The sequence below is a fragment of the Pelophylax lessonae genome, assembly GCF_965119305.1.
Source record: "Pelophylax lessonae genome assembly, chromosome: 10".
Taxonomy (NCBI): domain Eukaryota; kingdom Metazoa; phylum Chordata; class Amphibia; order Anura; family Ranidae; genus Pelophylax; species Pelophylax lessonae.
The window spans coordinates 7,620,783-7,636,563 of record NC_138777.1 but is presented as its reverse complement, the minus strand read 5'-3'; the positions used below and the strand labels follow the sequence as shown (position 1 = coordinate 7,636,563).

Sequence of the window (15,781 nt, the reverse complement as noted above, 5' to 3'; positions counted from 1 at the left end):
GCTTCTCCCTTCCCGCCTTTTAGGCGGCCCTCGATTATTCCCGCCCACCCATGTATCATGGTCTCCCAGACTCCTTGGGCTCTTTGGCATTGTCCCCCGTTGGGGTGCCAAGGGGCTTTATTTGTGTTGTCATTTTGCGTCTCTTATGGGGGACGACACTACAATTTAATCTCACCAATAACTTGCACTCTTCCTCCTGCTTGTTAATCTACATCCCTGTTATACGATGTTACTATTAACGATTTTGTTCCACTCTGTATTTTTATACTACAGTTGAATGATTCATTGTTACTGATTTCCTATCGTTGGTACCTACTGCCATATGTTGTGCTCATTGTCGCACATGATTGTTCACCCTTTATTCTAAATAAAAATTTTTGAACAAGAAAATTTTGGGGAATAGACAAAATTACCCCACATTGGAGAGGATCCAATTTAGTGAGAGAATTATCTAAATTAGAAACTACGTGGATCTATAATACAGCTACTTTAAAACCTGGTGGGATGAACGTAGAATTAGATGTAAACTGTTTTATAAGTGATTTTTAACTTATTCCTTCAAACAGACTGATTTTGTTATAATTCTCGCAATCAGATATATGTTTATATATGTTTTTATATATGACAATTTTTATGACAGTATTTTACTATAATCGGTGTGTTATTAGCATTTAATTTGTAACTGGTAACTGGTTTTAAATGTTTGTCGTTTTGAATAAGCTTTATGTAAGCTTTTTGGTGACTAAGTATAACCATACTTCTGTTTTAGGCTATTAATTAAGGATTATCCATAATTCACAAGCCTCATGAATGAATACCTAATAGATCGGATTGTGGTCACACACAGTTTGGTCCTTCTGAGTAGGGATGATCGAACTTTTGAAAAGTTAGGTTCGACCAGAACACCCGAACTTCCCAAAAGTTCGGTTCGGATTCCAGAACCCCATTGAAATCAATGGGACCCGAACTTCTGGAATCAAAAAACACAATTTTGAAGCCCTAAAACCCAATAAATGCCCCTAAAAAGTGCCTAGGGTTCTGGGTCATGCCCCAGGGACTGTTTTTCACACAAAAAAAAGTTCTTAAAAATTGTCGTTTTTGATAGAGAGCCAATTATTGAAAAAATTATTGAAAAAAAAAAAAGAGATTTCTTTGGATTTAATGTCTGGGGGGTCTAAAAAGTGTACCTGTGAAGTTTCAGCTCTGTGGCATGTCCAGAACCAGAAAAAAAAAAAGATAATTTTTCTTAGAACTTTTAGTAGCGCAGGAATGGGGTTCTGCTCCTTTCACACCTGGGCGTTTTTGTTTCAGGTGTTTTTTGGGCATTTTTTGGGCGTCTTTGGAGGCAGGCATGACATCTGAACTTCTGTATAGGGGTATATATATATATATATATATATATATATATATACACATACACACATATAGGTGTGAAAGGAGCGGAACCCCATCCCTGCGCTACTAAAGATTCTAATTAAAATTATCTTTTTTTTCTCTTCTTTTTTTTTCTGGTTCTCATTTTTTTTCAAATCTTGTTCAATAATTTTTTCAATAATTGGCTCTCTATCAAAAACCACAATTTTTAAGAACTTTTCTTTGTGTGAAAAATAGTCCCTGGGGCATGACCCAGAACCCTAGGCACTTTTTAGGGGCATTTATTGGGTTTTAGGGCTTCAAAATGGTGTTTTTTGATTCTATATACACACATATTTATATATATATATATATATATATATATATACACACATATTTTTATTTATATATATATATATATATATATATATATATATATATACATACACATATATATATACACACACACACACACACACATATATATATATATATACTGTATATATATATATATACCCCTATACAGAAGTTCAGATGTCATGCCTGCCTCCAAAGACGCCCAAAAAATGCCCAATAAGCACCTGAAACAAAAACGCTCAGGTGTGAAAGGAGGGTAACACCATCCCTGCGCTACTGAAATTCTAAGAACAATTATATTTTTTTTTCTGGCGGTCACCCTGACACGGAAGAGTTCGGTCACCCTGGCATAGCAGAGTCAGTTCACCCTAGACTACGGTCACCCTGACACTCAACACTTTCCCTACAGAAACTAGATTATTGAATCTAACTATAGTGGTATATAGTACCCTAACTACACTGCATATCCCTTTCCTCACACTAATAATTGCAAAATGACACTGGAGCAACACAAATGCTTCCACTCTCTTCCACAGCCCTGTATTACAGTGCTAGAGTTTTGGCGGGGCTATGTTATATACTGGGGTGGTGTATGGGGGGGCGTATTCACTTCTCATTGGGCTCTGGACCCACTAGTCACACCCGAACCGTTCGATCATCCCTACTTCTGAGACGCTATACCAACAATAACCACTTTAGCCCCGGAAGGATTTGCACCCTTAAGGCCCTATTTTGCGATTCAGCACTGCGCTAATTTAATGGACAATTGCGCAACTGCGTGACCCTGTAACCAAACAAAATTTACGTCCTTTTTTTCCCACAAATAGAGCTTTTTTTTGGTGATATTTGATCACATGTGTGATTTTAAATTTTTGCTCTATAAACAAAAAAAGAGCGACAATTTTGAAAAAACAAAAACAATATTTTTCACATTCTGCTATATGACATTCCCCCCCCCCCCAAAAAAAAAAAAATTAAAAATCAAAATTTTTTAACATTTTAGGCCAATTTGTTTTCTGCTACATATTTTTGGTAAAAAAAAATCGCAATAAGCGTATTTTGATTGGTTTGCGCAAAAGTTATCACGTTTACTAACTACGGGAAAGAGTTATGTTATTCTTATTTATTGATTTATTTTTACTAGTAATGGTGGCGATCTGCGATTTTTTGCAGGACTGTGTGACATTGCGGTGGACAGATCTAACCCCTTTTTTTCTATCCCTTGTATGCAATATCACCTGTTGCTGTCAAATGGAGAGGATTGCTTTTCGGGTCCCTGCTTGAGATAAGGGTACAAGGCTCATTAGCAGCCATCTTCTGGGGAGTGCAATTTCAAAAGGGTGTTATCTCACGTGGTGTGGTGGAAGTGGCACTCCTATGGAATACCAGACAGAGGAATCATCAGAAATCAATTGGACTGTCACTCACACAGCTTTTTTGGAGTGGTTTAATCACTAAACGTATGAAATTTCATCACAGCGCTATTAATGTAATTGTGAACTTTGTTCTATGGACTTATTCTTTCATTATTATTATTATTTGGATTGCAAAATTTTTATAGTAGCAGCTGATGACCGATCAATATAGATTTCTATAGGCGCTGGGTGAATTTATAAATTTGATATTTTTTTTTTATTTGTATAACTTCTCAGCGTTCCGTGCGAGAGCAAGTGATGGGGAGCGCACCACAGAGGCCATTTTTTGCGATTCAGCACTGCATTACTTTAACTGACAATTGGGCGGTCGTGCGACACTGTACCTAAATAAAATTGATGTCCTTTTTCCCCCACTAATAGAGCTTTCTTTTGGTGGTAGTTGATCTGTGTGATTTTTTTTTTTTTTTTTTCGTTAAAAACAAAAAAAGAGCGACAATTCTGAAAAAAAAAATATATATATATATTTTTGCTTTCTGCTATATAACATTCCAAATAAAATAAAAATGTAAAAATCTATTTTTTTCAGCCTTTTAGGCCAATTTGTATTCTTCTACATATTTTTGGTAAAAAAAAAAAAAAAATCGCAATAAGCGAATTTTGATTGGTTTGCACAAACGTTATGGCGTACTATGGGAAAGATTTATGTCATTTTCTTTTTTTTTTTTTTTTTACTAGTAATGGCGATAATCTGTGATTTTTAGCAGGCTTACGACATTTCAGCAGACAGATCGGACCCCTAACTGACACTTTTGACACTTTTGTGGGGGACCAGTGACATTACTACAGTACAGTGCTAAAAATATGCACTGTTACTGTAATAATAATAAAGGGAAGGGGTTAACCTAGGGGTGATCAAAGGGTTAATTGTGAGCCTAGGGGAGTGTTTACTAACTGTAGGGGGAGGGGCTTGTGAAATAATTATAGAGACCTGTGTTCCTATATAGAAGGTAGAGATCGACCGATTATCGGCAAAGCCGATATATCGAGGGACGATATGGACTCTCCCCGATATATCGGAATCGGCTTTTTATTTACCGGTATTGCTGATATTTCAGGGAAAGTGCTTGTACCGGGGTGATGCCTGCTGCTAGAGGCATCACCCCGGTACCGTCTTCCATAGCCGACGGTCAGCTGTCTTGTAATGACAACCGATGCAGCTGAGAAGCCACTCGGCTGTCATTACAAGGAGCGGGAGGGGACGTTTCCCCGCTCCCGCCGCCTTCCGCAGCTCGCCAAGGTCTCCTGTCTCACCGGGAGACTCGGGAATCCTGCCTTCATCGCCGCCTTTTGACCCGGGTCTCCATTTCTTTGAATTCGGCGCCACCGCGTACTCGGAAGTGATGTCATGACATGACATCACTTCCATGTACTGGCGGCACCGAATTCAAAAACTTACAGCATTCAAAACAGCCAAACTTGGCGTTTTGAATGTTTTAAGTGCAGAGGAGGGGTTTGGGGTCTTTTAGACCCCCAGATCCCTCCACCACAGTACCTGTAGACATTAAAAAAATAATAATAATAATAATTTTTAATGTCCGAAAATATCGGCAGATATCGGCCGATACCGATACCCGATGACCAAAATATCGGTATCGGCGGTAAAAAAACCTATATCGGTAGATCACTAATAGAAGGATCACAGGCGCTCTGTGATCATTTCAGAGAGAAGAACGGTCAGCTGTGTTTACAACAGCTGACTGGAATGATCAGGGGGAGCCAGCCTGCCGCAGTATATATGCGGTGGGCAGTCGGCAAGTGGATAAAAACAATATTTTTTTAAAAGTTTTTTTTTTTTCATTGATACGTGTCCCCCAAGGCAGTAGCCAGGCCCCAATACTCTTTTTATGGCCAATGACTTGCATATAAGCCTTCAAAAATGAGGACTTTTGATTTTTCAAGTTCTCATAGATTTCAATGGGGTTTGTGGTTCGAGACCGAACTTTTGCGATGTTCAAGAGTTCTGACACAAACTAAACTGGGGGGAGTTTGGCTCATCTCTACTTATCATCACATTTTTGTAGGCCCTGGAGCACTAGAACACCATAAATTGACCACTGCACATTGCAAATGATCTATGCACACTAGAAATCCCATAGTTCATAGCCATCTCAGGAGCCAACAAGAGAGCGTAGCTTCATTGCTTCATATATTGGGACCATGGATAATAAATGTAGCCACTAGTATGAGTTTAAGGTGTGTCTTGAAGTAAGTTCGTTAGTAGATATGTTTAGAATATCTGGTACCAACATCCCCATACTTCAGTATAAGTAAAGCTCTGAAATCACAGAGTTCTCGTATATACGAGAGAGGAGGAGGGCTTGGATACACCAATTTGAATGGGACTTTTAACGGTACCAATTAGAGAAATTTAGTAGAGACAGAAAAAGATATATATATAAAATATTATGAATTTTATTCAAAAACATTAAAAATTCATCTTGTTAAGAATTTTTTAGGATGAATGTTGGTTTACATGAAGAACATACAGAAATATACAAAGACCACATATGTCTATAAACAGCAAGATATGTCACATGAATGACTGCTTATATATATATACAAAGGACCATATCAAATAGCTGATAGTTGCTCAAAAGTGAATAAGTTGTGAATTCATCCACTATGGCAATACTCAGCACCTGCCCGACATGTTTCACCACAGGGGCTTCTTCAGGGGCATAGCATATGGTATAGTGATGATCATATTGCTAAATAAGAATTTAGCGTAGCATCCTCATGTATGATGTATTTAGACAGTATCCAGCATGTATGATAATAAAGGGAGTGGGGAGGACGATTTTATGCAGCCTGCTGGACAGATGACATGTCCATAGAGTAACTTAGGGCCATATCTGCAGGCAGCTGTATATGGCTATAGTTTGTATGGCGATGTGCCAAGCCCTATATACAGATGGACATAGATATACTTGCTCAAAGTTTGTAGACAGTCCAATTCTCCAGACCAGGCAACACTGGGCAATGCAGGCTATGTGTCTGACATCCCCACGGACTGATGTAGCCACTAGGGATGTGCCGAACCCCCAATGTTCAGTTTGCAGCAAAACTCCTGAACAGGGGAAATGTTCTAACTCGAACGGCGAACCTACGGGAGTCAAACAGGAAAAATCAAAAGTGTTCATTTTGAAGGCTTATATGCAAGTATTTGCCCATAAATACAGTATCAGGAGCTTCTCGTCCCTGCTCCTTACCAGTCAGTTTACACTGCGCCCTGATTGAGCAAAGCTTTACCCAATTAGGGCGCAATATGCACTGTGCAGCGCTCAGTGCACTCCAGGGTGTTTTTCAGGGCAAACACCGAGTGAACACCCTGATAATTTGGGTGTTCGGCAAACGGGCGAACAGGCAAATGTTTGGCCCGAACTCGGGCTGAACCGTTTGCCCATCCCTAGTAGCCACCCTCTGAGTGTAATAGAGAAAACATTTAAAAGTTGATACCTATTTAAATACAAACAAAGTTTAGTGTCACTTTAATGAGGGATTCCTGCTTAGGGCAGGGTGGCTACACAAGTGTTACAAAATGATAGCTGTTTATGATACACAGTGTTTTACCAACCTAAGAACCGGTTCACACTATTACGACTTGCCAGGCGACTTGGTCAGCCTGACAAGTCGCGCACTGTCGGGTCCATTGAGTAGTACAGGACCCGTTCTAATAGGAGCGACACAAGTTGCTCCGACTTAGAAAAAGGGTCCTGTACTACTTCGGGGGGACCTGGAGGCGACTTGCATTGACTTCAATTATATGAAGTCCGTGCAAGTCGCGCCGAAGTCACGGTGCACGCGACTTCACAGGTCGCCCACCAAGTCGGAGTGACCTAATGTGAACGGGGTCTAAGTGTCATTCAGTTTGCATCTTGAATTTACTAACAAACCTTCCCCCTGAAATAGCACCATTCATTTTTCCGGACACCTAAATATATATCTAGACAAGACAACAGGAAGAGAGTATGTAAACCCTAGATTTATTTTTCAGTATGTTTCACAGGATGCTTCACTATATACAGTATTATTAGGCATATTCTTTTTTTTTTTGTGTGTTGCAAAGTTTCTTACCCAGAGATCCATGCCAGTAGCAGCACTTCCTGTTTCAGGTTGACAACACTAAACAGATGCTTCACAAATTTCAGCAGTGTTGTCAACCTGTTGTGCTCACTTCTTTTGTTGACCATTGGGATGGCTATCTGCTATACCTGATATTACAAACAGAAAGCTCCATGTTGGTCACAAATCATGACTTCATGACTCGATGACAAATGTCCACTGAAGGATTCTAATAAAAGTCTAATCTATTTTTGGCCACATTTGTGCTCACCTTGTGTCTATATTTTTCTTTATCATCTGCCTGACCTTTAAGACAAGAATTATTCTGGGATGAGTACAAAACATGTAGACCGTTGACCATGAATTCCATTGCGCGATACACGGGGTCTGAAGTTCTGTCAGATGAGTAATCTCCGGAGTCCGGTAAATGTTCCTCACCTGTACAATTGTGAAGAGAAATACAATAAAATTTTTCATACAAAGTATCTTTTCCTTTGTTTCCTGACAAGCAGAAAAGTGTTGTCATCCACAGATTTTCAAGTAACTTGTCTTTTGGGCGGATCATTGGATGGAAACCATCAACAAAATTCTTAAAGTTCTTATCAGCTTCAGACCAAAAGTTCATGGATAAGCTACAATTCAAAATCTCTGGATACTTTTCTATAAGAGGAATATTTGAGGCCCAATTAGGAGGGAGAATGAATGTTACATCCCTGAGTAATCTTCTTAGTGAGGATTCAAATATTATATCATGATATGTTCCACAGAGTATGAACACTTTTACAGATAATTTCTCAATGGTGTTATACGCATATTCCAAAGCATGACTTTCAGGCATCATTGCATTAATACCAGTTCCAAATATAAAGGCCACACAAATTTTAAGACGTGACAAAATTCTTAATAACTGAGATGATTCTCTCACCCCACTTTCATCCGCAGATGATATTATTCCAACCCAGGTCCATCCAAAATGTCTAATTAATTCTGATATATAATGATAAATCATAAAGTCATCTTGGACTATACGGTAAAAAGAGGAAACAATAGCTCTGTCAGCCAAAGAATTATCCATTGCCCCGTAACTGATCTAAAACACAAGATGACGTGTTTCAACATTGTGGTTATAAACTTACAAGAAATGGCTAAGCTTCAAAGGATTTAGGAAGACACCCCAATTCTAAAATTAGATTTACTGTACATTCTCCAAACATTTATATACAAATCCTTAACTGTGTTTATGAAATACATCAACACAGTGGTGGAACTACCAGGGTCACAGCAGTCACACTTGCAACGGGTCCCTGGAGTTCCACTACTGTGGGGGGGGGGGGGATGCCACCTCCCTGAAGATAGTACACTGGACTGGTCATTCACACAGGCACATGGGCCCTGCCCATCCTCTCCGCCCACCCACCACCCATTGAGTTCAGTAGGGTAGGGAGATGCCATGTCGGGACTCTGGAGACTGAAAGAGAAAATCAGCTGACTCGGGCCGGGCCGGGCCGTACAAGTAAAGTAAGGAGACCCCATGTCGGGATAGGAGTTACAATATCAGCACTGCCACTGATCCCCCCCACACCACCACCACTGCTGCCACTGATTCCCCCCCCCCACCCAGAGCACATGTGACAGATGTGAAAGGGTCTGGAGAAGCCGGGGAGAATGCTATGCTAAGGAAAAAGAGAGAAGTGCCCCCCCCACACCACCACTGCTGTCACTGATCTCCCCCCCCCAACACCACCACTGCTGCCACTGATCCTCCCTCCACACCACCACCACTGCTGCCAATGATCCTACACCACCACCACTGTTGTCATTGATCCCCCCCACACCACTACTCCTCTCTTACTAATGCCCCCCCAACTCTCTCAGCAATTGCCCCCTCCTCTCTTACTAATGCCCCCCAGCTCTCTCACCAATTCCCCCCTCCCCTCCTACTAATGTCCCCCAACTCTCTCACCAATTCCCCCCTCCTCTCTTACTAATGCCCCCCCAACTCTCTCACCAATTCCCCCTCCTCTCTTACTAATGCCCCCCCCACTCTCTCACCAATTCCCCCTCCTCTCTTACTAATGCCCCCCAGCTCTCTCACCAATTCCCCCCTCCTCTCTTACTAATGCCCACCCCAACTCTCTCACCAATTCCCCCCTCCTCTCTTACTAATGCCCCCCAGCTCTCTCACCAATTCCCCCCTCCTCTCTTACTAATGCCCCCCAGCTCTCTCATCATTCCCCCTCCTCTCTTACTAATGCCCCCCAACTCTCTCACCAATTCCCCCCTCCTCTCTTACTAATGCCCCCCAGCTCTCTCACCAATTCCTCCCCTTCTCTCTTACTAATGCGCTGCCCCCAGCTTGCTCACCTATTCCCCCCCTCCTCTCATTAATGCCCCCCAGCTCTCTCAGCTATTCCCCCCACCTCTCTTACTAGTGCCCTCCAACTCTCACCAATTCCCCCATCCCCTCTTACTAATGCCCCCCTAGCTCTCTCACCAATTCCCCCTCCTCTCTTAATAATAACCCCCCAACTCTCTCACCAATTCCCCCCTCCTCTCTTACTAATAGCCCCCCAACTCTCTCATCAATTCCCCCCTCCTCTCTTACTAATGCCCCCCCAACTCTCTCACCAATTCCCCCTCCTCTCTTACTAATGCCCCCAGCTCTCTCACCAATTCCCCCCTCCTCTCTTACTAATGCCCACCCCAACTCTCTCACCAATTCCCCCCTCCTCTCTTACTAATGCCCCCCAGCTCTTTCACCAATTCCCCTCCTCCTCTCATACTAATGCCCCCCCAACTCTCTCACCAATTCCCCCCTCCTCTCTTACTAATGCCCCCCAACTCTCTCATCATTTCCCCCCTCCTCTCTTACTAATGCCCCGCAACTCTCTCACCAATTCCCCCCTCCTCTCTTACTAATGACCCCCAGCTCTCTCACCAATTCCTCCCCTTCTCTCTTACTAATGCACTGCCCCCAGCTTGCTCACCTATTCCCCCCCTCCTCTCATTAATGCCCCCCAGCTCTCTCAGCTATTCCCCCCACCTCTCTTACTAGTGCCCTCCAACTCTCACCAATTCCCCCTTCCCCTCTTACTAATGCCCCCCTAGCTCTCTCACCAATTCCCCCTCCTCTCTTAATAATAACCCCCCAACTCTCTCACCAATTCCCCCCTCCTCTCTTACTAATAGCCCCCAACTCTCTCATCAATTCCCCCCTCCTCTCTTACTAATAACCCCCCGACTCTCTCATCAATTCCCCCCTCCTCTCTTACTAATAACCCCCCAACTCTATCATCAATTCCCCCCCTCCTCTCTTACTAATAGCCCCCAACTCTCTCACTGTCCGCCCCTCCTCTCTTACTAGTGTCCTACCCCAGCTCTCTCACTATTCCCCCTCCTCATTTACTAGTGCCCCCCCTGCTCTCTCACTATTTTCCCCTCCTCTCTTACTAATGCCCCCCCCAACTCTCTCACCAACTCACCCTCTGCTCTTATAAAATGCCCCCCCCCGGCCCTCGCTACTAGTGCCCCCCCCCAGCTCTTTCCTCATTTCCCCTCCTCTCTTACTAATGCCCCCCCAGCTCTCACCAATTCCCCCCTTCTCACTTACTAGTGTCCCCCCCCCCCAGCTCTCTCACAAATGCAGATTGATTTGAATTCCTGTGCTTTTTTAAGCACAGTGCTGCTGAAACTCAGAGTGTCAGGGCTGTAGCATGGAGCCGAAGAGTTTCACAGCACTTCACTCGGCTCCATGCTACAGTCCTGACATGCAGGAAAGAAGAAACCTCCAGTCCCCAATTAAACAGGGATGTGGGAAGTTGTGGCCCTGGGACCCAGGACACCCACCAGCAAATATGGACCATATCCCCCCTAAGTGCCTGGCGCGACACAAAAAAAGGATTTCTCTTACCTTTCACAAGTGAGAGCCTACATCGGGGCAGCTTAGAGGCAGGATCAGGAGCCGCCGAAAGCTGACATGAGAGGGAGCTGCCGACTTTAGGACCGCTGAGAGGCAGGATTGGTAGCCGAAGACAGGGGCGGAGCTGGGAGGAGGAGGGGGGAGCAGAGATGGCTGGCCACATTTTCCAGGACTTCAGCCCAGCTCTGTGGGACCCTGGGACTCACTTCAAATTGCGGGACAGTCTCGCGGATTCCAGGACGGTTGGGAGGTATGCACAGGGCCCACTAGAGGACGTCTGGCCCTCAGGCCACCCTCATGAAGTCTGTTTCTGATTATTTGGTCAGAGACATTCACACTGGTGGCCTGCTGGAGGTCATTTTGTAGGGCTCTGGCAGTTCTCATCCTGTTCCTCCTTGCACAAAGGAGCAGATACCGTTCCTGCTGATGGGTTAACCACTTAAGGACCGATCCTATTTTCGACACTTTTCGTTTACAAGTTAAAATCAGTATATTTTGCTAGAAAACTACTTAGAACCCCCAAACATTATATATATATATATATATATATATATATATATATATATATATATATATACATATATATATACATATTTTTAGCAAAGACTCTGGAGAATAAAATGGTGGTCATTGCAATATTTTTTGTCACTCTGTATTTGCGCAGCGGTCTTTCAAACGCCATTTTTTTGGAAAAATTACGAAACATCATATTTCACTGCATTTAAAAAAAACTAAACAGTAAAGTTAGCCCATTTTTTATATTGTGAAAGATGATGTCATGCCGAGTAAATAGATACCCAACATGTAACAGTTTAAAATCGCGCACACCCGCGGAATGGCGACAAACTACGGTCAATAAAAATCTCCATAGGCGACGTTTTAAAAATTTTTAACGGTTACCAGTTTAGAGTTAGAGAGTAGCTCTTTTTTTAAATTATTGCTCACGCTCTGGCGATACCTCACATGTGTGGTTTGAACAGTGATTTCATTTGCGGCGCGACTTCCGTATACGTTTTCTTTCGTGCGCGAGCTCACGGCGACGGGGGTGGCTAAAATTATTATTATTTTTTTTACTATTTATTTATTTATTTATTTTTTTAATTTTTAACACAGGTTTATTAAAAAAATAAAATCTGATCACTTTTATTGCTGTCACAAGCAATGTAAACATCCCTTGTGACAGCAATATGCAGTGACAGGTACTCTTTATGGAGGGATCGAGGGGTCTAAAAGACCCCAAACCCCTCCACTACACTTCCATGTATTCAAAACGCCGAAAACAGTATTTTTGAATACAGTTACTTTTTGAATCTGCTGCCTTTAGCAGCCGAGTAATCCGGATGTGACGTCATGGATGCCGCCTCCGAGTTACGTCATCAGAGACCCAGTCGAAGCCACATCCGGCTTAGATCGGGACTCCATCCAGCCGGCGGACGTGCCGGCTGGTTGCTCGGGTCTCCTGGTGGGACGGGTGACCCGGGCAGAGCCGCGGAAGGCGGCGGGAGGGGGGACATCCCCTCCTGCTCACCGGGGTAACGATCTAGCGGCTCTCAAGCCGCATCAGTCCTTACTGCCAGAAAGCCAACCGCTGGCTCTAAATAATGGTACTGGGATGATGCCTCTAGCTAGAGGCATCATCCCAGTACAACCACGCAAAATCAGCCGACGTAGGTCTATGTGATTTTGCGTGAAGTGGTTAAGGACCTTCTATGGCCCTGTCCAGCTCTCCTAGAGTAACTGCCTGTCTCCTGGAATCTCCTCCATGCTCTTGAGACTGTGCTGGGAGATACAGCAAACCTTCTGGCAATGGCACGTATTGATGTCCCATCCTTGAGGAGTTGGACTGACTCTGCAACCTCTATAAGGTCCAGGTATCGGTGTACTGACACTGACCCCAGCCAAAGGGAAAACTAGTGAAAAACAGTCAGAAAACATGAGTAGGAAAAAAAAAGTCAGTGGCCCTCACCTGTAAAACCATTCCTGTTTTGGAGGTCATCTCATTGTTGCCCATCTAGTGCACCTGTTGTTAATTTCATTAACACCAAAGCAGCTGAAACTGATTAACAACCCCCTCTGCTACTGAACTGACCAGATCAATATCTCAGGAGTTTCATTGACATGATGCTATACTCTGATTAACCACTTAAGCCCCAGAAGATTTTACCCCCATTCCGACCAGGGGTTTTTTTGCGATTCGGCACTGAGTGACTTTAACGGACAATTGCGCGGTCGTGCGATGCTGTACCTAAACGAATTTGACGTCCTTTTTTTCCCATAAACAGAGCTTTCTTTTGGTGGTATTTGATCACCTGTGCGATTTTTACTTTTTGCAAAAATAACAATATTTTTCACATTTTTTTATATGAGATTCCCCCCCAAAAAAAAGTAAAAATCAAAATTTTTTAACATTTTAGGCCAATTTGTTTTATGCTACATATGTTTGGTAAAAAAAAATCGCAAAAAGCGTATTTTGATTGGTTTGCGCAAAAGTTATTGCGCTTACTAACAAAGGGAAAGATTTTTGTCATTTTTGGTGGGTTTTTTTTTAACGCGTAATGGCGCCGATTTGCTATTTTTTTTGCGGTACTGTGACATTGCGGCGGACAGGTCAGACCCTTGACTGACATTTTTGACACTTTTGGGGTTACCAGTGACATTACTGCAGTAATCAGTGCTATACATATGCACTGTTACTGTAAAAATGACACAGGCAGGGAAGGAGTTAACTTTATTGGGGAAGGAGGGTTAAATGTGTCCCTAGGGGCGTGCTTCTAACTGTGATTGGCTGTGGCTACTGGTGTAGGAACAGTGATCAACGGTCCTACATAGTAGAACCGTATGATCACCATTCCTACACAGGAGAGAATGACAGGCGGCTTGTTTACATCAGCCGCCTGCCTTCCTCCCTCTCCTCCGACGATCGCCGAGTGACCGGCGGACATTGGGTCCGCCGGTCACACGCACGTACTTCCTAGGGAACGAGCCGGGGCGGGCGCGCGCCTCAACGGGCGCGCGCCCGTCCGCTATTGGCTCACAAGGAAGTGACAGGCAAGTGACGTATCCATACGTCACTTTGCCTGGCCGGGGTTGACCGCCGCAGTATATGTACTTGCGGCGGTCGGCAACCGGTTAAAAAGTGTTTCTTTAATTTTTTTTTTTTTTTTTTGAGCAAGATATATATTTATATATATCTTTTTATATATATATATTTTTTTTTATTTTCTTTTAATTGTACCTGTATGCGTTTGCATATGATGGATTTGCTGCTCTTCTGTAATGTTAAAACGTTTTATGAAAATTTGTAGACAAAAAAGAAATAAAGAAATAACAGATGAGACTGACAAAACAGCCCTGATACACCAGACGTCAGACATAGTTAAGTAAAATTCGAAGACATAACCTGTAGGTTGTGGCACCACATCCATATAAAGTGTACAAAAAGCAAAAAATAGAAACTAGGACTTTAACGGTTGCCACTTTTAATTCTGTAATCCTAAATATGAAAGAGAGAGTACTCGTATATATAAGAAGTAACAAGGTTTATTGGAACAACATGTTTAAAATCTAATAAAAGCATATCAACAGAGCATGTAGCTATTGGATATGTAGGCCACTGCTTCTGCCTGTGATGTGCTGTGGGGCCAGGCTGAATGGATAAATAGATGCTGAACTGACTGGTGTTAGTGCAAGTTTTGGACATGCGGCCAGTTTGTAACTGAAGCCCAGCTTGAGCTTCTCTTTAACAGTGGCAACCATTAAAGTCCTAGTTTCCATTGTTTGATTTTGCAGACTTCAGACATAATTCATGTTATTATACTCACTTGCACGTAGTTATACACAGATGATAGCTGGGCTATAGGCAGGGTTGTGGTTGAACTCCGGTCACCAATAAAACCAGCTAATTTCTGGTGGTCTCGGCAGGAATAATTTGGGATAGTCTCTCCCGGTCCGGATAAAATCTGGAGAACACTTTTTACAGCTTTTTTTGGATTAGAACACGAATCATAAATATGATATCCTAGGGTCACATTAGGCAGGATTGTTGGATTTTTATTCACTTGGTCAATGGCAAAAAGGAACATTTGAATATTCCTGTAGTAATGTTGCAAAGGTCTGTTAATATAAAGGAATAATAATATGGATACAAGAAGTCATCAGTTTCCTAACACTTATTGCTTTAATACCAAAATGGGAATGAAAAAAGCTTATAACTTTTCTTATAGCTTTATAACAATTCTCCTAGAATCAAATCCATTATGTGCAGCCTGGCTGGACAGGAAAGGTAAAGGGGCAGCCAACATGCAACCACCATGCAACCACCATCCTGAACCCTAACAGGTTGTCCACCCTCAACACCAGGAGAGAAGCTTGCCAGGGAGTCAAATGTATCTCAATTTGTGTTGAAGGAGGTTCACTGAGCTGTGCTGAAGTTCTGAATAATAAACTAAAACTGAGACTTTCAGTTCCAGCGCCGCATGGAGAGGATCGGCTTCCGTCACGCTCCTCATTTACCTGCTTTCCAAGCCTACAAGCACCCTAGGTCCACCCCCTGTCACCACAACACTGCCCAGGGGAACCCCATGGATCACTTTCCTGAGCAATTGCTTCTCTGCACAGCCCTGGCTTCTCAAACAGCCGCAGCGGACACAGCTCG

At 42.9% G+C, this 15,781-nt stretch overlaps 1 protein-coding gene across 1 annotated transcript; it reads right to left on the bottom strand.

Annotated features, from left to right (window-relative positions):
• Positions 1–7,437: 7,437 nt before the first annotated feature.
• Positions 7,438–15,209, bottom strand: LOC309565370 (vomeronasal type-2 receptor 1-like; the record flags this gene model as incomplete). Its single annotated transcript, XM_082270292.1, has 2 exons — positions 7,438–8,298; positions 14,949–15,209. 2 exons carry the CDS (start codon positions 15,207–15,209, stop codon positions 7,438–7,440), a joined length of 1,122 nt encoding a protein of 373 aa, XP_082126418.1.
• Between the last annotated feature and the right edge of the window lie 572 nt (positions 15,210–15,781).